Raw genomic sequence first — 26,035 nt, forward strand, 5'->3', positions numbered from 1 at the left:
AATTGTCTTAAACAGTGAGACACTGTATGCCGAGACAGATCTTTGCCCTGTTCAGCACTAAACTGGCAAGCAATTCCAGCTGCAGTGTTGAACTGATTCCCCATTGAGAGTTTCCGCATGATCCTGTTCTCTCATGCATTTGTCTTGCGTGGATGATCAGCCTTTTTGGGGGACTTGAATGAATTAGTGTCATTGTAAAGCTTCAGTATTTTAGAAATCACAGACTTGGAATGCCCAACTTCTCTTGCAGTGGCTGAGAGGGTCATCTCTTTGGCCTTCATCTGGACAACCTGCTGTCGCAGGGTTTCGGTCGCCTTAGAGTGGCTTGCCATCTTGCAAAGTACCTAGGAGGGCTGCCAGATAAATGGGGCTTGTCGAATAATTAAGGAAATTGTCACCAGGTGCAAAATTAACACCAATAACTGGGAGGTATCTGAAAGTGTTCTCTAATTTTGATCAGATTTGTTCTTCAAATTTCTCATTTGTTATTATATTGTGCTCCGGAATATACTTAAATTATGAAATATGCTCAAAAACCTGCCCTCCTATTCCTGTTAGGATAACTTCAAATATGTATAAGCAGTGACTTTAAAATTTAGCAAATTATAGGTTGTTCTAATTTTGATCTCCACTGTACACACACACATCAGAACACCTGCTCAATTTTGCTGTTATCCAAACATTTGATCATGTGGCAGCAACACAATGCATAAAATCATGCAGATACAGGTCAAGAACTTTAGTTAATGTTCACAACAAACATCAGAATGGGGTAAAAATGTGATCTGTGATTTTAAGTGTGGCATGGGTGTTGGTACCAGATGGACTGGTTTGAGTATTTCAGAAACTGCTGAGCTCCTGAGATTTTCACACTCAAGTCTAGTTTACACAAACTCAGGTGGAAAAACAAAAAACATCCTGTGAACAGAGAGTCTGCAGGCTGAAACACCTTGTCAATCAGAGGGGAATGACCAGACTGGTTTGAACTGACAAAGTCTGTAGTAACTCAAATAATCACTCTTTATAACCATGGTGAGCAGAAAAATATATCAACGCACACAAAACATTGAACTTTGAAGTGCATGAGCTCCAGCAGCAGCAGCAGATCATATCAGGTTCCACTCTTGTCAGTGAAGCACAGGAATCTGAGGCTGTCATGGACATAGACTCACGGAAAATGGACAGCTGAAGACTAGAAAAAGACCAGATGTTGTGTGTTGGTGTGGTCGGGGTTTTTTTTGGTAATTCTAACCTTTAGCTGTTTATTTTCTGAGTCTGTGCTCATGATGGCCTCAGATTCCTGTTCTTGGCTGACAGGAGTGGAACCTGATGTGACTTGATGTTTTAGCTCATCTGCTTCAACGTTCAATATTTTGTGTGTGCTGAGATGCTTTTCTGCTCACCACGGTTATAAAAATTCTGTTTGATGTGAACATTGCCTGAAGCTTTTGTCCTGTATCTGCATGAATTTATGCATTGTGCTGCTGAAACATGAATGAATGGATAACTGCATGAAAGTACAGGTATACATACAGGTGTTCCTAATAAGGTGTATATTTGTTGAACACCTGTAGCTTCTTTAGTATACAAGTGCTGGTCATATAATTAGAATATCATGAAAAAGTTTATTTATTTCAGTAATTCCATTCAAAAAGTGAAACTTGTATATTATATTCATTCATTACACACAGACTGATATATTTCAAGTATTTATTTCTTTTAATTTTGATGATTATAACTGACAACTAATGAAAATCCCAAATTCAGTGTATCAGAAAATTAGAATATTACTTAAGACCAATACAAAAAAAGGATTTTTAGAAATGTTGGCCAACTGAAGAGTATGAACATGAAAAGTATGAGCATGTACAGCACTCAATACTTAGTTGTGGCTCCTTTTGCCTGAATTACTGCAGCAGTGCGACGTGGCATGGAGTCGATCAGTCTGTGGCACTGCTCAGGTGTTATGAGAGCCCAGGTTGCTCTGATAGTGGCCTTCAGCTCTTCTGCATTGTTCGGTCTGGCATATCGCATCTTCCTCTTCACAATACCCCATAGATTTTCTATGGGGTTAAGGTCAGGCGAGTTTGCTGGCCAATTAAGAACAGGGATACCATGGTCCTTAAACCAGGTACTGGTAGCTTTAGCACTGTGTGCAGGTGCCAAGTCCTGTTGGAAAATGAAATCTGCATCTTCATAAAGTTGGTCAGCAGCAGGAAGCATGAAGTGCTCTAAAACTTCCTGGTAGACGGCTGGGTTGACCTTGGACCTCGGAAAACACAGTGGACCAACACCAGCAGATAACATGGCACCCCAAACCATCACTGACTGTGGAAACTTTATGCTGGACCTCAAGCAACGTGGATTCTGTGCCTCTCCTCTCTTCCTCCAGACTCTGGGACCTTGATTTCCAAAGGAAATGCAAAATTTACTTTCATCAGAGAACATAACTTTGGACCACTCAGCAGCAGTCCAGTCCTTTTTGTCTTTAGCCCAGGCAAGACGCTTCTGACGCTGTCTCTTGTTCAAGAGTGGCTTGACACAAGGAATGCGACAGCTGAAACCCATGTCTTGCATACGTCTGTGCGTGGTGGTTCTTGAAGCACTGACTCCAGCTGCAGTCCACTCTTTGTGAATCTCCCCACATTTTTGAATGGGTTTTGTTTCACAATCCTCTCCAGGGTGCGGTTATCTCTATTGCTTGCACACTTTTTTTTCTACCACATCTTTTCTTTCCCTTCGCCTCTCTATTAATGTGCTTGGACACAGAGCTCTGTGAACAGCCAGCCTCTTTAGCAATGACCTTTTGTGTCTTGCCTTCCTTGTGCAAGGTGTCAATGGTCGTCTTTTGGACAACTGTCAAGCCAGCAGTCTTCCCCATGATTATGTCGCCTACAGAACGAGACTGAGAGACCATTTAAAGGCCTTTGCAGGTGTTTTGAGTTAATTAGCTGATTAGAGTGTGGCACCAGGTGTCTTCAATATTGAACCTTTTCACAATATTCTAATTTTCTGAGATACTGAATTTGGGATTTTCATTAGTTGTCAGTTATCATCAAAATTAAAAGAAATAAACATTTGAAATATATCAGTCTGTGTGTAATGAATGAATATAATATACAAGTTTCACTTTTTGAATGGAATTACTGAAATAAATCAACTTTTTCATGATGTTCTAATTATATGACCAGCACCTGTATATTTGAGTATTTATACAATCCCATTTCCAAAAAAGTTGGGATGCTGTGTAAAAAAGAAAAACAGTGTGAAAATTTGCAAATCATGGAAACCCTGTATTTCATTGAAAATAGTACAAAGACAACATCTCAAACATTGAAACTGAGAAAGTTTATTTTGTGAAAAATATATGCTCATTTTGAATTTGATGCCAGCAACACATTTCAAAAAAGTTGGGATGGGGCATATTTATCACTGTGCTGCATCACCTCTACTTTTCAGAACACTCCGTAAACGTTTGGGAACTGAGGAGACCGATTTACTGTAGTTTTGAAAGTGAAATGTCCCATTCTTTCTTGATGTACAATTTCTTTTGCTCAACATTTCATGGTCTCCTTTCTCGTATTTTGTGCTTCATAATGTTTTAAATGGGAGACGGGTCTGGACTGCAGGCAGGGCAGTTTAACACCTGGACACTCTTACTACAGAGCCATAGGGTTATAATATGTGCAGAAAGCGGTTTGGCATTGTCTTACTGAAATAAGCAAGGCCTTCCCTGAAAAAGATATCTGGATGGCAACTTATTGCTCAAAACCTGTATATATTTTACAGCATTAATTGCGCCTTCCCAGATGTGCAAGTTACCCACTTATTTATAAGATGTTCCACCAGGTAGTGAGAGGTTTTTTTTTTTTGCTGGCATTAAACAATATTTTCTCAGTTTCAACATTTGATATGTTGTCTTTGTACTATTTTCAGGGAAATATAGGGATTTCCATGATTTGCAAACCATCATATTCTGTTTTTTACATGATTTTACACAGCCTCCCAAGTTTTTTTAGAAGCAGTTTTATAGTTTATACTTGAGTATGTACACTTGGGTAAACCTGCTATATTTATTATTAGGGTTATTAGAGCCATAGACAAAATTTATACAGAATGCACAACATATTCTGTTGGCTACATAGGTTTGGTTGGGGGACTGTGTACTTCGATTTTTAAATGCCTCAGCACAATTCACACCAGCTCCAAACACACAACGTCAGTGTCACTTATGCTCTGAGAAGGATCCACTTTCCAAATATCTAGTCAGTGGTAGTCCCTTTTACACTGATGGACAAGTAGAGGAGGGATAACATGGTGGTAGATTTAGCTGAGTGTACATACTTGTAATTCACAAATAAAGTATAAATATTGAAAAAAAAAAAATAGCGCTTGTCCTTTACTGTTAGCCACTAACGGACAACATATGCTGAATTCCAACTCCTTTTGTCCATCAGCCATGTGCCAAGCGGCCACGCCAAGAGACCTGTAAACAAGAAGAGTATGAGCGCTACCTCCAGGCAGCAGAAAGTGCTCTGAGGGCACTGCAGGGTATTGGGGGTACAGCTTCATCTCTGCCACAGTGGGTAACATCAAGACTACAGGCCTTACAAGCACTGATCACACAAATCAATAGTAATAGTCCTCATCCACTCTAATAAGGAAACAATGAAGCACAGCATCGTGTCCTGTTTCTCATAGTCCTGGCTGTTTCAGTTGAGTTTCAGTTGCAATTAAATAATGTAATTTGGGAAATAGCATTTTTTTAATTTTTTATATGAAAATCTCTTGATACTACTTGTACATTAAATGTATACTTCATGTAATGCTCTTTCTACTGGTTTCAACAATCTCTGATTTATCTCATTCATTCACTTTGGGTAGTGGAATGTTTAAGCACAACAAATTTGACAGTGCTCATTTTGTGTAAGAACAATCAGATAAAGACCATGAAACCTTTATTTTTATTTCATTTCATCAGCATACAATACAAATAAATTATTCTCTGTTTTGCTTCAGCAAAACCCCACCCCTAAAACAAAATAAATTGTGTACTTGTATATAAATAATATACTATACACACATTTATGTTGAAACTCACTATTCTCTGTAAGGCTCCTTGTAGTATAAGCTAAACTAAGTTGAACCACTCATGGCACAAATGAAATCCCTAAAACTGAGGACAAATGCTGCACATGTACTTCTGGTGAAAATGCTTTCATAGCTAAAAGCTACATTTGTGTCAGGATTTGGCAAAGAGCTACACAAGGTTTCCAGAAAGACTATGAGAGGCAAGTAAACACTAACACTTCATATCATGAATAGTTTCATTCCTGGGGGCAGCTTCAAGAAAGAAACCAACCTTCAACATCCCAGACCTGATTGCAAATCTCATGATCCACCAATTTGGCAAATCAGAGCTCTTCACTACTAAAGTGACTGTATTTATTTTCAAAGTTACATCCTGCCAGTTGTGTTGGTGGTCTGAATTATTGTAAGCTATAGATACCACAGACAAGAGCTTACATCCTATAAAATACCGTTGACAGCTTTTGCATCTTCCATTTTGGCTTGATGCTCTCTTATACAATTATGATAAGTGAGCTGCAAAAGATTACCCTAATGTAATAATACAGTTTGAAGTGAGCAATATATTTTCAGAATACCCATACATGAAATGTTGTCCAAATTAGTAGGACTAAAGCTACACTTCTGCATTTACAATAGTGTTAAGAGGCATTTCAACTGCCTACAATAGCCATGGTGGTTTCCAACTCAGTTTTACATTTGGACTGTCTTAGAAATTGACTTTTGTGCACAGCCTTTTGTTCACAGCTCCAGTGATCATGACCAGGTGTTCTCGTCTTCCCAGTTGATATCACTGTCACCCCAGCCCTCTGCATCAGTCTGTGAAAGACAAGGAGACTGTAGTCAATACCCCAGATCTATTCAGGAAACAATTAGCTATGAGAACTGCATTTTTGTACAAGTTACACAAACTGATGCTACAGAACTTGTGTCCTGGCCTTTTTTTTTTTGTGAATCAGTATTGCAAAGACAAGTTTTAGTATTTTTTTTAAAAATACATAGGTTTAAACTAATTGCTATATTCATTCATAATGAGTCACTGATTATCACTAGGGTTATTTCCAAGTATATAAAAATGCTAGAACTGCAAAACAGGACATATGATTGAACCATTTGATATCCTTAAGATCAGAGGTGGTTAATTAGCTCACAAACAGCACCACACTGTGGATGCTGATGGTAACTTGTTCAGCATCAATACACTGAGTGGATTTTGTTTCATCACAGTCATTTAGCAGAAAGAAATCAGATTGGCTTTGTAACTGACAAGTTGTAATGCACTGGTGTGATTGATTCGTGTTGCTCACAGAGCTACCGAAATATAAGCCCTACCTATTAACTCCTGATAAATCAGCACATCACTTCCTAGAACAGTAACAGGATCAGAACGAAACAAACCTCACCTCCGTCATGTCTACTGCAGCAAACTTGGATGTCAGTTCCAGTGTGTTTAAGTGTATAGTGTCTGGCTCAGTGTGAGATAGTGTTGCAGCTGGAAGTCCTTCAGGCTTGCTGACTGAACTCCCCATGGGTAAGAACATGGTAGGAGAAGATAGCTTTATGTCCGGTACCATGTCAGCGAAGAGGTCCAGCTCTGGATCTCTATCTGGTTTCTTTTTCACCTCAATGGTGAACTCCTCTCCTAGTCCTCCTGCACTCCTGTATCCATTTTTAGGTTTGGCCTCTGTAGCTAAACCTGGTTTACTGAGCCTGGTATCTTTCATGTTCTGCTCCCAGGCTGTACCTGAAGACAAACATTTCTGCTCAGAAGCAGATGTTACTGAAGCAGTATTCAGTTTGAGTGCTTTAGACTCTCTTGCAGGTTCAGAAATTGGTAGAGATACAGGTCCTATGGCACCATCGCTTAAGGATTTTGATGACAGGACTGGGTGAGGTGTAGCAGTTGAGTGCTTGGAGATGACCTCAGAATTTTTTAAATCATCCCAAGGTCCCTCATCATCATATGCAGCAGTGGTTGGTAATTCTGAGTCACTGTCTGCAGGCTCTATGCTAATTTGTACAGACTGGTATTTGCCAGATTTCTCCCCCGCGTCTTCCCAGTCGGGCCAGTCTTCATCTGGCCTCTCTGTTCTGCTGCCATTCTCGCCCTCTTTCTCTTGGCTGAAGCCATTCAAGGGAGGATCTATATTTCCACACAGCAGTGGACAAAATCAGACATCAACTTTAATTAATACAGTGTTTGGAGTCACAGGGGTGCCATAAAAAGAATAAATCTGCAAAAGAATAAGAAATGTTTTAAAAAAAAGCTTTTGTTTATTGCTTTTGCTATTCCCTATTGCTTTTTCATTTGTTTAACAGCTTGGCCACTCACTCAATCAACTAGCGTTGAGCAGGCCTTCCTGCCGAGGCTGAACAGTCAATAAGTGGGTTGCAGTCGACGTCACATCCACCTCATTAAACATGCAAGACATGAAGTGGTGGTCAGCTAAGCTCACTGTTCACAAAACGTTACTATAGCTGGGATGCCTTGCTAGTCATTAAAATGCACTACATTTGCATCGTTTTGGGCTGTTCGAATCAAACAAAATGTGAAACAATTAAAAAGGAGGGGGGGGGGGGGGGGGGGGGTTGAAAGAGCAAAGGTTTTTACCAAAACACGATGAGAGTGGTGGCTCTTGAACCTTCCACTACAATCAAAGGGCATTGAAGAACACTCAAGTTTGCAGTGATCACTTCGTGAAAGGTTTTTAAATTTCTCTGATTTATTTTGTTTGGATTTGTAAATGACTTCTCGACAGTTTCCATTATTTTGTGATGTTTTGAAGTTCAGGAGACACTCAACTCAGGTGTGTTTTTAATTTACTGTTTGATCATGGTCGCTATATTGTAAACTAATGCATATATAATATGCATAATACCCAGGTCTTTAACTCTTTACCCGTTAAAGCAGTTGCTACAGCCACCCTTGTATATGTATATACTGTTCACCCTGAGAACATATTTACAAGAAAAAAAGTCTAAAGACAAGGTTTTAGACAAGGCATCATATGTCGTCATTAAGGGATATACACGGGGTCATCATATGTTGTCGTTAAAGGGGTTTCTGTGGATCTTTGTGAACGATTTACCTGGAAGAGAAGAGCAGGGAGGATAGAGAATCAAGCAGCTGTGGTTTGTTTATACCCGATACTAAAACTTGTAGCGTCATCGCAAAGATGCAGACAAAAAGCCCAAAAATTCCTAATTACCTGGACATGAACGATACAGGATTTATCTTGTAGGCGTCTTGATCACCACATCTTTAACCCAGCCACATATAAAAGTTGTACGCCTCCGTGCTCTTCCAGGCTTTCGTCTGTTTGTCTGTATAGAACGATGTCTTCAGCACCAGGTAGCTTGAGATGTCGGGGAACTCAACGGATGGATACATTTTTCAACTCGTACGAAAAATCTCTTTGTTAACGTGTAAGCATCTATCCCATCGCAAACAGCAACTTTATGAAGGTATCTTGAATGTACATTGGCCTCTAAACTGCAAAAATAGACAGACGGTTTTACTGGCTCTTTGCATAATGGCAATCAAACTGGTTTGCCTGACCACCACTTTTCACCAGAAGTAAACTCACAAGCAAGTATTATGTGACTAAATACAACCTATTCCTGCATGCATGAATCCTGCTTTGCGCAGTGTAGATGTGGTAGCAGTTTGAATCGGGGAGGGAAGAAGAGAATTTCTTTCCTCTGGGTGTATGCTGGTCATTATCTGATTTTATTCTTTTACACTGTTTTTTTTTTAGGCATTCCAATGACAGTGTTCCGTTTTTTTTTTTTTATGGCACTCCTGTGACTCCATAACAGTGTACATGTTAAGGTGTGTGTGTATATACAGTGGTGCTTGAAAGTTTGTGAACCCTTTAGAATCTTCTATATTTCTGCATAAATATGACCTTAAACAACATCAGATTTTCACACAAGTCCTAAAAGTAGATAAAGAGAACCCGGTTAAATAAATGAGACACAAACATATTTGGTCATTTTTTATGGAGGAAAATGATCCAATATTACATATCTGTGAGTGGCAAAAGTATGTGAACCTCTAGGATTAGCAGTTAATTTGAAGGTGAAATTAGAGTCAGGTGTTTTCAATCCATGGGATGACAATCAGGTGTGAGTGGGCACCCTTTTTTAGTTAAAGAACAGGGATCTATCAAAGTCTGATCTTCACAACACATGTTTGTGGAAGAGTATCATGGCATGAACAAAGGAGATTTCTGAGGACCTCAGAAAAAGTGTTGATGCTCATCAGGCAGGAAAAGGTTACAAAACCATCTCTAAAGAGTTTGGACTCCACCAATCCACAGTCAGACAGATTGTGTACAAATGGAGGAAATTCAAGACCATTGTTACCCTCCCCAGGAGTGGTCGACCAACAAAGATCACTCCAAGAGCAAGGCGTGTAATAGTGGACGAGGTCACAAAGGACCCCAGGGTAACTTCTAAGCAACTGAAGGCCTCTCTCACATTGGCTAATGTTCATGAGTCCACCATCAGGAGAACACTGAACAACAATCGTGTGCATGACAGGGTTGCAAGGAGAAAGCCACTGCTCTCCAAAAAGAACATTGCTGCTCATCTGCAGTTTATTAAAGATCACATGGACAAGCCAGAAGGCTACTGGAAAAATGTTTTGTGGACAGATGAGACCAAAATAGAACTTTTTGGTTTAAATGAGAAGCACCATGTTTGGAGAAAGGAAAACACTACATTCCAGCATAAGAAACTTATCCCATCTGTGAAACATGGTGGTGGTAGGATCATGGTTTGGGCCTGTTTTGCTGCATCTGGGCCAGGACGGCTTGCCATCATTGATGGAACAATGAATTCTGAATTATACCAGCGAATTCTAAAGGAAAATGTCAGGACATCTGTCCATGAACTGAATCTCAAGAGAAGGTGGGTCATGCAGCAAGACAGCAACCCTAAGCACACAAGGCGTTCTACCAAAGAATGGTTAAAGAAGAATAAAGTTAATGTTTTGGAATGGCCAAGTCAAAGTCCTGACCTTAATCCAATCGAAATGTTGTGGAAGGACCTGAAGCAAGCAGTTCATGTGAGGAAACCCACCAAAATCCCAGAGTTGAGCTGTTCTGTACAGAGGAATGGGCTAAAATTCCTCCAAGTCAGTGTGCAGGACTGATCAACAGTTACCAGAAACATTTAGTTGCAGTTATTGCTGCACAAGGGGGTCACACCAGATACTGAAAGCAAAGGTTCACATACTTTTGCCACTCACAGATCTGTAATATTGGATCATTTTCCTCAATAAATAAATGACCAAGTGTAATATTTTTGTCTCATTTGTTTAACTGGGTTCTCTTTATCTACTTTAGGACTTGTGTGAAAATCTGATGCCGTTTTTGCCCATATTTATGCAGAAATATAGAAAATTCTAAAGGGTTCACAAACTTTGAAGCACCACTGTGTGTATATAAAATTAACCTAAAGGCAATATACATCAGATATCCCCCTGTAAGGCACTATTCAGTCAGTGACCAGTCATGCTGGAGCTGCTCATGGTCAAATCTTTTCCTATGAGATGTTTGATACAGACTCCCCCATTCCTCTGCCTTACCTGATGTAGAAGGCAGCTGGGCAGCCACCTCTCTTCTGACTGACTGGAGAGAGTTCAGCTTGTCCAGAACAAGCTCTCCTCCTTCCAAACGCTTAGGCAACAGATTTGTAACCTTGGAGGGCTGTGCACTACGAGGCAAAGACACTCCAACGATATGAACTGGTGAGTCTGCACAAGAAAGCCAGAAGGAATAGGGAAAAGAGGATTATAGCCACCAGTCCAGTATCACAAACAGCATTGTCTGTACTCCTGTTCTGAGCTATGCTTTTTTTAATTCATTCATTCACTTTATAGACAGCTGAACTGAGAAGATACAGAAGCAAACACTCCAATACACCTGCTGATCATACATGTATGGAGTACATGTATATAACATATATTTACAGATACAGAGTGTCCCAAAAGTCTGAATCCAGAGGCAATTTTTAAATTCAGCAAATGTTCAAATTGATGGCCCTGGAAATTCTTGCTTGCTGAATACAAGAACAATTTGATCTATTGTTTGTTTCAAAGCCATCTTAGATCTGAAATTAAAAAAAAAAAAAATATATATATATATATATATATATATATATATATATATATATATAAAAAGGAAGAACGCTTATGGATCCAGACTTTGGAGACACGCTGTATATTTACATATACATGTCAACTTAATTTGATGTAAACACTTTCTGAAAAAGTAACCTTGCTGAGATTAATGGGTGAAAAAAAGTGGGAAATGGAAAAGTAAGTAATAAATCACATGAATTCACAAATAACAAACTGACTTTCGGGTGTAACCTCTGTGGACTTGAAGTTTGGTGTTGTAAGTTTGAAGACTTTGGTCCTCTCACCACCCACCACCACCTGTGCTCCCAGTATCGGCACCAGGACTGCTAGGCTTTGCAGCGTCATGGCAACCAGAGCATCATTTGTGTCTCTCATTCCCAGCATTACCTAAAAAATTGTTAAATAAATGTACAAACCAGTTTCATAAAGAGTTTTAAACACTTTGAAATGTAATTTTCTGTAATAAGATCAACTTCTATAGGCTTCTAGTGGGGGGACAGTATTCAATTCGAGTACAAATGTTCTAGTGTAAGTGCAGGGACGTGGGAGATCCTTTTCTGCCGCATCTTACTTTGAAAACGCACATTTCACAGACCACAAACATGGTTTATAATGCTATTTGACAGTTTTCTCTGTATAGTGCAACTATGTTTTTGTTATTCACCATGTTTTGATTATTTGAGTCTCACTACTGTCAGCACTGCACTGGAAACACTGTCACATGGCTGTTAGTAACAGTTCATGAACATGTTAACAGCATGATTTGCTTATTAATGTGTAAATCCACAAGAAATTTGATAAATTAAATTAATTCATGAATTAAAAATTAGTAAAAAATTTAAATAATGAACACTTTTACCATGAAACTTTTTACTATTTTACAATTAAAACTTCCATAGACTTGGTATACTCTATCTTCTTGGCAGGGCGTGGCCTTATTTTTTCCTGCATGACAAAGTTTTTAATAGTCCAGTATATCTAAGCTAAGTAGGCATTGTGGTGGTGCAGTGGTTAGCTTTGTCGCCTCATAGCTCCGTGTTTGACTCTGATCTTGGGTTACTGTTTTGCATGTTGTCCACATGGCTTTCTCCAGATTAAAACCATATGGGTGAACAGACCGACTATGCTAAATTGCCCCCATGGGTGAATGTGGGTATACATGATGCCCTGCAATGGATTGGTGTATTCCCACTTCATACCCAGTGAATGAATGAAACCAAGTAGCTATGGCCAACTAAAAACATGGAACAAAATCAAGACAGCACATCACAACATCCAAAGTTTGGTAAAATTCATTCAGAACATGATATAGTATATGCATACATGAATCAGCCTGGCAGAACATCACAACTTGCAAGACTGTGCACCTGACAAGGAAACATGCTTGTGTGAGCACCTGGAAGAGCTTTGTAAGGTGAATTGCCTAGCATTAGCAGTGCAGTTTTTCTGGGTCATTTTCCTTATTTACATTCATTGTTTTAAGGGGCACTATATGTGATTATGACAAAATTCAAGGAGTGTTTCCTATTCTTGTAGTTTCACATTTACCTGAGGTAGGATCTGGTTCTTGAGTTCATCATGTGAGAGGAACTCAGCATAGAGGTGGATATGGGAGAGCAGCACCATCCGGACATGCTCCTCGTTCACTTTAAAGAGCTTCAGAAGCTGTGGCACTACGTGTCTCCGGTAGAGTGGCATAGACAGTAGGCATTCCTCCCCAACTCTTACAGCTGAATCTGCAACACCACCACAGAATCACAGGGACACACAATGTTCATGAGTTTGGTGATACGTGTTCAATCCACTTGTGCCTTCAAAACGTGACTTTCAGATCAATGCACATAACTGAGCGCGTAAGAATTGCTGATGATGTGTTATAGGTCACTAAAATGGTTCTTTTTGGTTCATCACACTTGATGTTGGACTAAGTATCATGTGGCCCATAACCTAAAGTCAGTTTGACATCCCTGTTTTAATAAATTTTCCCCTCATATCGTTGGAGCATTTTTGCCCCGTAGTTCGCAGCCCTCCAAGGTTACAAATTAGAATTTTTATTGTATCAATAACAATGGGCGGCACGGTGGTGTAGTGGTTAGCGCTGTCGCCTCACAGCAAGAAGGTCCGGGTTCGAGCCCCGTGGCTGGCGAGGGCCTTTCTGTGCAGTTTGCATGTTCTCCCCGTGTCCGCATGGGTTTCCTCCAGGTGCTCCGGTTTCCCCCACAGTCCAAAGACGTGCAGGTTAGGTTAACTGGTGACTCTAAATTGACCGTAGGTGTGAATGTGAGTGTGAATGGTTGTCTGTGTCTACGTGTCAGCCCTGTGATGACCTGGCGACTTGTCCAGGGTGTAACCCGCCTTTCGCCCGTAGTCAGCTGGGATAGGCTCCAGCTTGCCTGCGACCCTGTAGAACAGGATAAAGCGGCTACAGATAATGAGATGAGATGAGATCAATAACAATGTCCTATGCATACCCTTTTTGGGCTGTAACAGGTGAGGCAAGAAGCTTTTCACAGCGGTGGGTTCAGCAAACACCAGGGAATTTAACAGTTTAGGAACCAAACGAGCACCAATTAGTTCTTCAGGGAGAGTGTGAACTCTGTCCAGTAGAAATCTGAAGAAAAGCACACATAGAGCACATCTTTACTACAGTGTGTTATACCATAAAAATAAAATAAAACTAAAGCAGAGTAGCACAAAGTCTTACTTAAAAAACTCATGCTTTTCCTCCTCAGATTTTAAAGTCAAACTCTTTAGAAAGTTCATGATGTCCAGAAAGTCATTCCTGCTGAGATAAATAGAAAAGTTCTGAACATTTAGGGATTTAATAAATCTAATAACCAGCTGTAAAGATATCCATTTAATACAAAAATGCTTAGTAGTACTAGACTAGCCATTATCTTTGTGCTACAAGGTCACAGTACACACACCTGAAAAACTCATGAGTTAGTAGACTGCTGAGAGCTGGCCGCACTGTGGGGTCAGAGGTCAACAGGCTGACCTGCAGCGTGCTCCTTAGACTCTCCAACAACTCATTCGACACTGAGACAGACCGACAGAGATCAACAAAATGCTCAGACAAATGGAAATACAATAAAAACAATAAATGAAAGACGAAGCGGAGGAAGATGAAGATTGGACAGACTCTTACACCATAACCACAAGGAAATGGAAAAACATGATGCATAGTGGAATAACATGACCAAGTGTCCAAAGAGCAAAATAAGATGACTAACATTAATAATTTGGATATGAATGAATGAAGACTAAAGGAGGACACATTCACTGATTGTGCTATAACCGTGTATTTTCTGTAAAACATATATCCAACAGCAACGATTTGCATTGATCCCTTGGAGGATTAACAACAGCACAGGACTTAATTCTCAGACACATTTCATATGTACTGCAGAATTAAGAACACTACTAACCATAACTGCTCAGCAAGGGGATGAGGGACTCCACCAGCACGCCGAAGGAGAAGGCATCTCGCGCGTGGGCATGTTTTTCAGGAAGCGTCTTGAATCCACCCAGCTATAGAAAAAAAAAACACCATATTTTTTTTTGTGACTGAGTCACTGAACCATAATGGCTTTTGAGGTAATGGAAAATCGTATAATGTCAAATGACAGTGCCTCACCTTCTCCTCAGGAGGGACAGTGCTGCTTTCTCTTACTGTCTGAACACTGGTGAGAAACTGGAACAAAACAAAACGTTCTCAAGCATTAGGTGCTTTCGGACCAGAGGAACTTTTTCACCCAAGCTTAGTTTAACCTGCTGGTTATTCTGGGTGACATACACCTAATAAAATACTGCTATATATTTGTAATATTGTTAGTAGGTATGAAATAAAGGTATTTGTTTGTTTGTTGAGTTCAGTAAGTGTTCACTGATTGAGCTGTTCCCTGAAGACTATTCTTTCTGTAGTTGTTTTTCAAAAAGGCAATATAGAGGCATTATACTGTACCAAGTACCAAATGCTTTGGTGCTGGTTATGCTGTGATACAGTCTGCACATCGAGTGAAGTCCTCACATTAACCTACCATTTGGTGGAGGATTGTGTGAGTTATACCATAAATCGTACAGAGCGAGGTAGTCATTTCCAAAATTAATGTAAAATTAATGTCTTTGTGGTTTATTAGCTTAATCTCACAGAGAAATCCAACCTTTAATTGAAGTAAAAAAAGTTATTCATAGCTCTTAGAACTTTTGGAGGAAGTTCTTCCTTGTGTGTGTCCACACTGCAGGAACTGAGGATGACTGTAGTTCTCAGAATGCTGTTTTGAGGAATTTTTTAGCTCATACTTCAGGGTAGGTACTCTCCCAGTACAAGAGGAGCCATGAGTGACATAAGTGCATGTTAACTGGTCAAATATGAGCCAACGCAGCGCCAACAACCGCCATTTTTAAAAATCTGTGTAAAACTTTAGCCTTATAATCAATAGCGCTTAATGTTAGCGCTTAAAAAAAAAAAACACCACCACCACACCACAGACAAATGGACCGACTGTGAAGTCCAGACTTAAGTATATCTGCAACAGAGGAAACACAAGGTGATTTTGAAGTACCTAAGTGGAATATAAAAATCTTTGCTAGTTGGTCGGGTTCAATGCCCGAACTGATGATCACATCATCAGTTTTTCTTTGGCTAATCAGACACAAGGTACGCCACCACTCTTGCCGGAGCGGTTGGGGGTTAGGTGCCTTGCTCAAGGGCATTTAAGTCAATCCTGCTAGTCTAGGGAATCGAACCAGCAACCTTTTGGTCCCAAAGCTGTTTCTCTAACCATTAGGCCATGACTTCCCCTCATGCCTTTCCTGCTAATGTCATGCTAGCAAGCCAGCTTATGTCACTTCAGAGTCTTTGGAGTTTGTGATTATAAACAGAAAAAAAGCTCTTCGAAGTATGTAGTTCTCGGGCGAGAGCCCTAGTGGGTGGTTCCTCTCAACAAGTCCCTAGAACTGTTTGATCCGAAAGCATCTATTCTCCAGCACATTATGTAATAACTCATTATTATAGGATTATTTTAGAAGGCTCAAATGATTGTACTGTCTCAGAGACGTGAGCAAGGGGCTGTGGGATTTTGTCATGACTTACCTCTGGTGTTGCTTCAGAAAATTTGCAAACTGTTTCCATCCCACCAAGCTTCCAGTGTCCATCATCACTAACGAATACAGAGGACATGCACACATTGTTGTGGCTTGATTTTCCCTGAGAACACACAAGCAGGTAAGAAAGATCACTACATTCTATATCATTTAAAATATAACTCTTAAGTGAATGGGTGACTGTGAGTTTAAGTCCCAGGACTGCCTGAGTACAACTGTTGTACCCTGTAGCAGTATTTGAACTGTAGCTAACCCTGTGCACTGCAGCTTCCAGCTTTTGACAAAAGGTCCACAATTAACCCCTCCTCCTTGAATAGCCACCTTAATGTGGTGGAGGGGTTTGAGTGCCTCAGTGATTCTAGGAGCTATGTTGTCGGGGGCATTTGCCCTTGGTAGGGTCTCCCAAGGCAAATAGGTCCTAGATGAGAGGTCAGACAAAGAGCAGCTCTGAAGACCCTTATGAGAGAAACAGCAAGGATCGAAGTGCCCTCACCCGGACCAGGGATACCAGGGTCCCACCCTGGGGCCAGGTCTGGGGGAGAGGCTCATCGTCGAGCGCCTGGTAGCCGGGCCTATGTCCGTGGGGCCCGGCTGGGCCTAGCCCGAATGAGCAACATGGAACCACTCTCTTGTGGACCCACCACCCACAGATGCCACCATAAGGGTCCGGTGCATTGTGGATTAGGTGGCAGCCAAAAGGCGGAGACCCTGGCGTACTGATCCCCAACTGACAAAACTGGCTTTTGGGACATGGAATGTCACCTCTCTGGTGGGGAAGGAGCCTGAGCTTGTGCAGGAGGTTGAGAGGTACCGACTAGATATAGTTGGGCTCACCTCCATGCACAGCTTGGGCTCTGGAACCAATTTCCTGGAGAGGGGTTGGACTTTCTTCCATGCTGGAGTTGCTAAGGGTGAGCGGTGCTGGGCAGGGCTATTGGTAGCCACCCAGTTCAGCACGCCAATATCAGAGTTCTCCCCAGTAAACGAGAGGGTCGTTTCCTTACACCTTTGGGTCAGGGAACGATCTCTAGCTGTCATTTGCAGCCAAGGGGTGGAGGGTGTCCAGTTTGGTGGCATCAGGATCGCATCTCTGCTTTTTACAGATGATGTGGTCCTGTTGGCTTCATCAATCTGTGACCTACAGCATGTGCTGGGATGGTTTGCAGCTGAGTGTGAAGCGGCTGGGATGAGGATCAGCACCTCCAAGTCTGTGGCCATGGTGCTCAGCCAGAAACAGGTGGAGTGCCTACTTCGGGTAAGGGGGAGTTGCTACCTCAAGTGGAGGAGTTTAAGTATCTCGGGGTCTTGTTCACAAGTGAGGGTAAGGGAGAGTGGGAGTTGGACAGACGGATCAGTGCAGCATCGGCAGTGATGTGGACGCTAAACCGATCTGTTGTGGCGAAGAGAGAGCTGAGCCAAAAGGCAAAGCTCTCAATTTACTGGTCCATTTACGTTCCCACCCTCATCTATGGTCACGAGCTATGGGTAGTGACTGAAAGGAATGAGATCGCAGATACAAGCGGTCAAAATGAGTTCTGTTATTTCATAGTTTTTTTATGTCTTCAGTATTGTTCTACAATGTAGAAAATAGTCAAAATACAGAAAACCTATGAATGAGTGGGGTGTACAAACTTTTGACTGGTACCTAATATCAAAGAAATCAGATTATTCAAATTTGAAGCACTCCTTCACTGCTCTTACCCGGTCATGGAGGAATACAAGGGCCTGCAGCAGATCATAGATACCAGCGCAGATCTCCTCAGGTGTGAGATTCTCCAGCAGCAGCTCCAGCGGCTGCACCCTCTCCGTCACCAAGTGTATGCCTCCATTCTGCACGGAGCATGACAGGAAGCGCAGCAAACACGGGTGTCTGAGAGTTTTCAGGTGCTAAAAGGGAACAGAGCTCTGGTTTGCTTATACTGTAGACAACGGCCCTCATGTAACATCTAAAGTGCAGTATATTATATTTATCAACAACGTTTATTGTTATGGCATGAACACATTTAAATCTGGAGCTGACTGGCTACAAATATCAGAAAACAACTAGCCATGGTGGTTCATTTCCAACCCTGCAGAAGACACTCTCAGCTCCTGAATACAAGAGCTTTCTTTCAACATATGTACTGTTTGCACAGATGTTCTAAAAGGTGTGGCTCAGGTGAAAATTAAATTTCCATAAACTTTCCAGTTACAGCAAATGCAGTCACTAAATAACAGCTGCTGTAGCTTTACTCTAAATCTGTGAGATTACCAAAGCTAAGCTAAGCTTATGACCATCCATTAGCATTGTGCAAAAGTCATACTAAAACAGCTTTTGTCCCAAACAATCTCATTTACCTAATTAACACCATTAACAGTATGACAGGGACAGATTAATTGACTCAGCATTGTTTGAGATGAGTGTGGATGATGAAATGATGAAACTGTTTGTCAACAAGCTTTCATTAACTGTAGCTGCAAATGCAAATCTAAAGAAGAAGGGTCCGGACAGCAATTGCATCCTGTCTAATTAGCGGTATTCAAGGTATGTTTTCCTCCCAAACCATTTCTTCAGTGTCTTCACCACTGTACCTTGGCAGCTTTGTTCACTTTGTCTTCACTGCCCTGCTTGTAGACAAAGACAGAGGCTGGTTTTCCATCCTGCAGCACAGCAGAGTACATGGTGAGGCCTGAAGGCAGAGTCACTGATGGCTCTTCAAGCACACAGCCCTTCAACCCACTGCTCTCTGCTCCCATGCTGACTCTTGTGAGATCAGCCAAACACACTGGAGGGACAGAAAAACAGAAGAGACATCAGTGTTGGGTTCAAGGACTTTGTAGCATTTTAGACCTCAGCTTAGTGTAGTGAACATGGCACATGTCACCCTCTGCAGTTCACGCCACTATGGTCCTTATACAAAACATTGAAGAGAGACAGCCTTTCGATTTCATAAAATCTGTGAAATTTAGTTCACTCTGAAATTTGGTCATTATGATACATGTTTATTTCTGTAATATTTCACAAAATATCGGGCCATTCTGTGGCTGGGAAGTTATTTAATTTGAAGGGATTCCCTAGCAAATAATATGCATGAAATCACGTGATTTGCGGAGTCAAGCAAACAGAGGAAGTCCACGTGCGCATGTGCAAGTTTACCTTGACCGTGCACTGACAGTTACATCATCTTGTTGCTAAACGAACAGCTGATCACACCAAGGTGCTTGCTGACCGCCAATATTTATTAATTTGGGCCTGCATTTCCTTTCCTTCATAACATATCTTTTTATCTCGCTTTCTGTTACTGTAGTTGGTCTTTCACATTTCATTTGCACACTCACGTCCTCCATTTTTCTCTCTTGTTTCAATTTTGTATCCCACAATGTCTTGTGTCAACAGGGAAAGCCCACCACGTTATGCATGACGTAGTATCTTGAATTGGGTCATGCTAAAGCATGAAAAAAATAGCCGAGAATTTAGGGCCACGTGGCCCTAAATTCATTAATTGTTCTATTTTTTTTTTTTTAATTTTAAAAAATTGGAAGTCTGTGATTCGAATTCAGTAGCTTTCGGTCCACTAAGCAAAAATAATTGGGTGTCAGGGAAAATTATTTTTATGACCTACACTTGAAAAATCTGAAAGGCAGTCTACCTTTAACCTATGACAGGGACAACACACTGAATTTCAACTTCAGAACACTAACATTTTCATAAAACATGTATTTAAAGGAGAAAAATCCACAACTGAATGTTTCAGATCTACTTTTAATCACCTGACATAAGCCCGTCAAAGCATGTCTACTTTTTTTTTTTTTAACATGCCTGAACTTCAATTCTAATGCACAGGAAAATATCCATGTTGGTGATTTTTAACATCCACCTGCATCCTTACTATAATAACTAAACAGACTATGGTATGTCCTAACAAACAGACACACACTGTGTTTAGAACTGAGCTAAATTATTTTTCTTCAGTTTGAACAAACACCGGGGCGGCACGGTGGTGTAGTGGTTAGCGCTGTCGCCTCACAGCAAGGTCTGGGTTCGAGCCCCGTGGCCAGTGAGGGCCTTTCTGTGCGGAGTTTGCATGTTCTCCCTGTGTCCGTGTGGGTTTCCTCCGGGTGCTACGGTTTCCCCCACAGTCCAAAGACATGCAGGTTAGGTTAACTGGTGACTCTAAATTGAGCGTAGGTGTGAATGTGAGTGTGAATGGTTGTCTGTGTCTATGTGTCAGCCCTGTGATGACCTGGCGACTTGTCCAGGGTGTACCCCGCCTTTCGCCCATAGTCAGCTGGGATAGGCTCCAGCTTGCCTGCGACCCTGTAGAACAGGATAAAGCGGCTAGAGATAATGAGATGAGATGAACAAACACCACACAAAATCCAACATTTTCTCATTCACATCATATCTGTAACACCAAACTGAGTTTTTATTATGTACAGCAAAACAATGGAATTTATTTCACTTTCAGGCCCAACAGCATCTAAAGAATAATTTTAAAAATCCCTTCTCTTTTTACGTATGAAGTACATATAATCAGTCAGCATATATGAGTGGTGGCCCGGAGAAAGCCCATTAGATGTCACTGTGGCTGAAAGTGTTTAAAACTCAAGATTTGTCCAAAGCTTTGACCAAAAATTTTTAAAGCCAGTAATACACTTTGACATTGACAGTTAAAGAAAATATAAATATACAGTACCAGTCAAAAGTTTGGACACACTTCTTAATTCAATGTTTTTTTCTTTATTTTTATTAATTAAAAGACACTTCACGCCTTAAAGTAATGATGGATGTCGTTTCTCTTTACTTAGTTGAGCTGTTCCTGACATAATCTGGATTACTACAGTTGGGGAATAGGGCTATTTACTACATTTTTATTATTTACTATTTGATCTCAAACACATTAAGGAGGCAAGAAATTCCACTAATTAACACTTGACGAGGTAAACCTGTTAACTAAAAAGCATTCCAGGTGACTACCTCATGAAGCTGGTTAAGATAATGCCAATAGTGCACAAAGTGTCATCAAGGTAAACGCTAGATATTTTTAATAATCTAAAATATGAAGCTTTTTTTTTAACACTTTACTACATAATGTCACATTATTTCAGTTTTTACGTCTTCAGTATTGTTCTACAATGTAGAAAATAATCAAAATACAGAAAAACCTACGAATAAGTAGGTATGTACAAACTTTTGACTGGTACTGTACACATTCTACCAGAATGAATGTAGAAATGTATTTTATTTATTTTCTAACATTGCCTTGGCATCTTCCTGTAAACCTAACATCATGTTAGAAGACACTTTAAACCAACACGACAGTAAATGCAGTCCGTCTGCATAAAGACGCCTAAAGCACTGCTAGGATTCTGAATTCGACACGTGCCGTAGTGAAACAGACAACTCTAATCAGTTCAGTTTGTGATCTGACATCGACTGCTAAAATGTCTATGATGTTCCTGCACCATCACATAGTGACCATTATCGCTTATACACTCTGAACAGATAACCGTGAACAAAGTTAAAAATCTTTACAGGACCTATTAAAAGCATAAAAGACATTAATTTAAAAAAAAAGTCAACAGAGAAGAGCTGGATTAATCAGCAATTAATTCCACATCGATTGTAAACAGAGATCAGTCAACTTAAGGGATGACGATGTGATAACGTGGAAATGTTCTTAAAAAGCACGATATAAATTAAACCGAATTAACCTGAATGCATTTAAACTGATAATTCATTTTCCATATTAAGTTAACTGTGTGTGTTAGTGCTCTGTGTATATTAGTTAATACAATAACACATGCGCGTGCACTCCACTAACACACACATCACTACACTATCTAAATAGTTAGTGTGTGCTAGTGGTGTGCGCACACGTTATGGTGTGTGTTAGTGGAGTGGCATGTTAGTTAGTGTCGTGAAGTGCATTCATGCATGTTATTGTGTGTGACAGTGTTGCGGAGTGCGTGTGTGTGAGTGGCACAGAGTGGTGTGTTGTGTGTGTTAGTGGAGTGCCCGCGTGTTAGTGTGTGTGTTATTGTAGTGGAGTGCACAAGTGTGTGCGTTATTGTGTGTGTGTGTTAGCATAGTGGAATGCGCGCATGTGTGTGTATTAGTGTAGTGGAGTGCATGTGTGCGTTACTGTGTGTGTTAGTGGAGTGCACGCATGTGTTATTGTGTGTATGTTAGTGTAATGGAGTGCACATGTGCGTTATTGTGTGCATTTTAGTGTAGTGGAGTGCGCGTGTGTGTTATTGCATGTTAGTGTCGTGGACTGTACGTGTTATTGTGTGTGTTTTAGTGTAGTGGAGTGCACATGTGTGTTATTGTGTTTAGTTAGTGTCGTGGAGTGGGTGTTACTGTGTGTTAGTTAGTTAATGTAGTGGTGTGCAGAAGTGTGTTAGTGTCTGTATACATGCAGAAGTATGTTAGTGTGTAATGTGTTAATGTGCAGGTGTGTGTTCACTTGGGTTTGTTGACGATAGAATGGCTGACTGCTTCATCTCCCAGGGCTCCTTCATGTCTGTGTTACCTTCTGACTTTCCCTTTTAGTAAAGCTGTGATAGTTGGTCTTCCCAGAGTTCCTACTTGCACTCAGTGCACTATGTATACTTTCCTTAACCATTAGGGGACACTGGGCATGCCTAACAACCTGTGTTTTTCTCTCTATCGAAATACATATGTCGATCCTGAGATACAAGTGATGCTGGCCTCTCCTGCTCTTCAGACTTGTCTGATCCATCCTGGTACCCTACTGAGGTTCTCATCACTTTGCTCCTGTGGATGATGGCCCCATCTGGACAGTCTAAAGCAGCGTTTCTCAACCACTGGGCCACGGCCCATTAGTGCACCACTTAGTGCCATCTAGTGGGCCACGGATTTTTTTTTCCAAGTTGAAGCTAATTTTTAATAGGGTACAATTGATAGGTTGCATCCGAGGTCACATCCACCTCATTAAATATGCAAGACATGAAGTGGTGGTCAGCTAAGCTCACTGTTTACAAAGTGTTACTATCACTAGGGTGCCTTGCTAGTCCTTAAAATGCCCTATGCTTGCGTTGTTTTGGGCTGCTCGAATTGAACAAACCGTGAAACTGATAAGAGTTTTTTTTTTCCCGGGTTCCGTGTGAAGTGATAAAGGGTGAAAGGGCAAAGGATTTTACTAAAAGACGATGAGAAAGGTGGCTCTTGAACCTTTTGCTGCAATGGAAAGGAGCCAAGTCGAAGAATGCTTGAGTGTGCAGTGATCACTTCGTGAAAGGTTTGTAAATTCCTCAGATTTATTTAATTTGGATTCACAAATCACTTTTCTCGCCATTTTCCGTTATTTCGTGATGTTTTGAAGTTCAGGACACGCTCAACTCCTCAGATGTGTTTTTATTTACTGTTTGATTATGGGCGGCTTAAAGGTAATGTTGTAATTTTACAACGTTGGCGCTCTAGGGGATAAACTAATGCATATATAATATGCGTAATACCCAGGTCTTTAAAGGGGTTTCTGTGGATCTTTGTGAATGATTTACCTAAAAGAAGAGCAGGGAGGATTGAGAATCAACCGGCTGTGGTTTGTTTACACCCAATACTAAAACTTAGAGCATCCTCACAACCATCAAAAAGATGTGGACAAAAAGCCCAAAAATTCCTAATTGCCTGGACATAAATGATACAGGATTTATCTTGTAGGTGTCTTGATCACCAGATCTTTAACCCAGCCACATATAAAAAATTGTACACCTCCGTGCTCTTCCAGGCTTTCATCCATTTGTCCATGTAGAACAAGGTCTTCAGCACCAGGTAGCTTGAGATGTCGGGGAACTCAACGGCTGGATAAATTTTCCAACTCATAGGAAAAAATCTCTCTTTGTTAACACGTAAGGATCTATCCCATTTAGTGCTTTCTATAGCCATTTCTTTTGAGTGTACTTCTTGGTTTTAATAACTTGCTTGTTTGCTGTAAACAAACATGGCAATAAGTTCTTGTGTTAATTGCCCAGAATCCACTTTTGGATCATTAATCCCTTTTGATTGAGAACGCCCTGCATGCATGGTTTTATTTTGGCTACTGGCACATCCATACATTTTTAAATACAATACCTACAATTAAAGACAGTTTGTTTATTGCATTTATTTAATTCCTAGACTCCCATCTGTAACAGGGAGTGATGCTGTATTCCATTAAAACAATTTACAATAGATTATTAGATTCTGATAGAACAAAAGAGCCAAAAAAAAAAAAAGAAGTTGGGGCTCTTTTTTAACGGGCCTTGATCCGTTACAAGTATGAATACGTGGGCCTTAAAGTAGAAAAGTTTGAGAACCCCGGTCTAAAGATGGACTTAGATGTTGGCTCTGGACACTTACAGTTTTGCTATGATGGCCGACGACTACAACTGCCATGATAACTTTAGGACTGCAGTTGTCATGGACAGTTTTGCACTCAAATCTGCTGTTTTATGCAGTTCTCATCAGCCCTCGACAGCAGCACAATGCATAAACTCAAGCAGATACAAATCAAGAGCTTCAGTTAATGCTCACTTCAAACATCAGAATGGGAAAAATTGTGATCTCAAAGTGTGACTTTCACTGTGGTATGGGTGTTGGTGCCAGATGGACTGGTTTGAGTATTTCAGAAACTGCTCATCTTCTGGGGTTCTCACACACAACAAGCTCTAGAGTTTACACAGAATGGTGCGGGAAACAAAAAATATTGAGTGAGCGACAGTTCTGTGGGTGGAAGCACCTTGTTGACAAGAGAGGTCAGAGGAAAATGGCCAGATTGGTTCGAGCTGCCAGGAAGGAACTCATATAATCACTCTTTACAACCGTGGTGGGCAGAAAAGCATCTCAGCATGCAACAGCAGAAGACACCATTGGGTTCCACTCCTGCATCTAAGAACAGGAATCTCAAATTCAAGAACGAGCTCCTATTAAAGTGCTATACAAATAAATTGACTTGACGTGTGTGTGGTGTGTTACAGAGAGAGAGAGCTGCCAGGATATGTCCTAATACGACACCTTTAACTGATTAGCCAGATACATGATTAGCATAGCTAGCTGTGCTACCTACCTGGATGGCCGAATCACCTGCACACCTCAATGCTCGTTAGCTAATCGGTAAACAAAAATCGGTTAGCACATAATAAACAGTGTTTCCTTTACAACGACATCCAAGAAATCATCTGGACCGTCATTAAAAATTACTGTTTCCACCGACTGCATCAATAACCGTACACTCCAAAACACCGTGCACTTCCTGTTTGCCAACCACGAACACTGGCTCAATCCCAAATCTCTAAATGCTACCTTACGTTAGCGCTATAAACAGGAAATAAAGTCATAGAGTTGTGTCCTATCTAGTGCACTTGATTACTAAGGTGGAGCCATTCGCTATTCAGCCACGGTTGAGACGAGACCAAGTATTTCTGTGTTACGGGGGTTATAGATTTAAATAATACAATCGGTTACATTTTGAATATAACAACAACTAATCCTCTCTTCATACAAACTATCTGTCTGAATAAATAATGACCTTATATTTAGCTTCCTTACATGAATGCTTAAGAGGTTTTGTAAATGTGGATGGATGTATTTGCCCTCAAATGACATTAATGGTTCAGTCCTTGGTGGTCCGAGCAGGCGGCAGGTTCATCAGCACAAGGCAGTTTGAGAGCGCGCGCGCAAGCGAGGAGGAGATATTAGTGGTGTTTTTT

At 40.8% G+C, this 26,035-nt stretch overlaps 2 protein-coding genes across 8 annotated transcripts in view; one reads left to right on the forward strand and one right to left on the reverse strand.

The window, feature by feature from the left end:
* Window positions 1–4,826, forward strand: part of firrm (fignl1 interacting regulator of recombination and mitosis) — an 84,671-nt gene extending 79,845 nt beyond the window's left edge. For all 7 annotated transcript variants that reach the window (XM_060917341.1, XM_060917340.1, XM_060917347.1 and 4 more), the window contains one exon: window positions 4,458–4,826. In XM_060917341.1, the coding sequence (XP_060773324.1) occupies window positions 4,458–4,658 (201 nt within the window). In that variant the 3' untranslated portion in view covers window positions 4,659–4,826. The remainder of the gene's footprint in view (window positions 1–4,457) is intronic.
* A 119-nt stretch (window positions 4,827–4,945) lies between these two features.
* On the reverse strand, window positions 4,946–25,597 carry scyl3 (SCY1-like, kinase-like 3). Its single transcript, XM_060917350.1, has 14 exons — window positions 25,393–25,597; window positions 18,914–19,107; window positions 18,044–18,229; window positions 16,332–16,445; window positions 14,874–14,930; window positions 14,665–14,767; window positions 14,164–14,275; window positions 13,941–14,018; window positions 13,708–13,847; window positions 12,785–12,972; window positions 11,455–11,623; window positions 10,682–10,849; window positions 6,492–7,231; window positions 4,946–5,907 (listed from the first exon to the last, which is right to left on the reverse strand). Exons 2-14 carry the CDS (start codon window positions 19,076–19,078, stop codon window positions 5,845–5,847), a joined length of 2,283 nt encoding a protein of 760 aa, XP_060773333.1. The 5' UTR covers window positions 19,079–19,107; window positions 25,393–25,597; the 3' UTR covers window positions 4,946–5,844.
* Between the last annotated feature and the right edge of the window lie 438 nt (window positions 25,598–26,035).

This window comes from Neoarius graeffei, chromosome 3, assembly GCF_027579695.1.
Source record: "Neoarius graeffei isolate fNeoGra1 chromosome 3, fNeoGra1.pri, whole genome shotgun sequence".
Taxonomy (NCBI): Eukaryota; Metazoa; Chordata; class Actinopteri; order Siluriformes; family Ariidae; genus Neoarius; species Neoarius graeffei.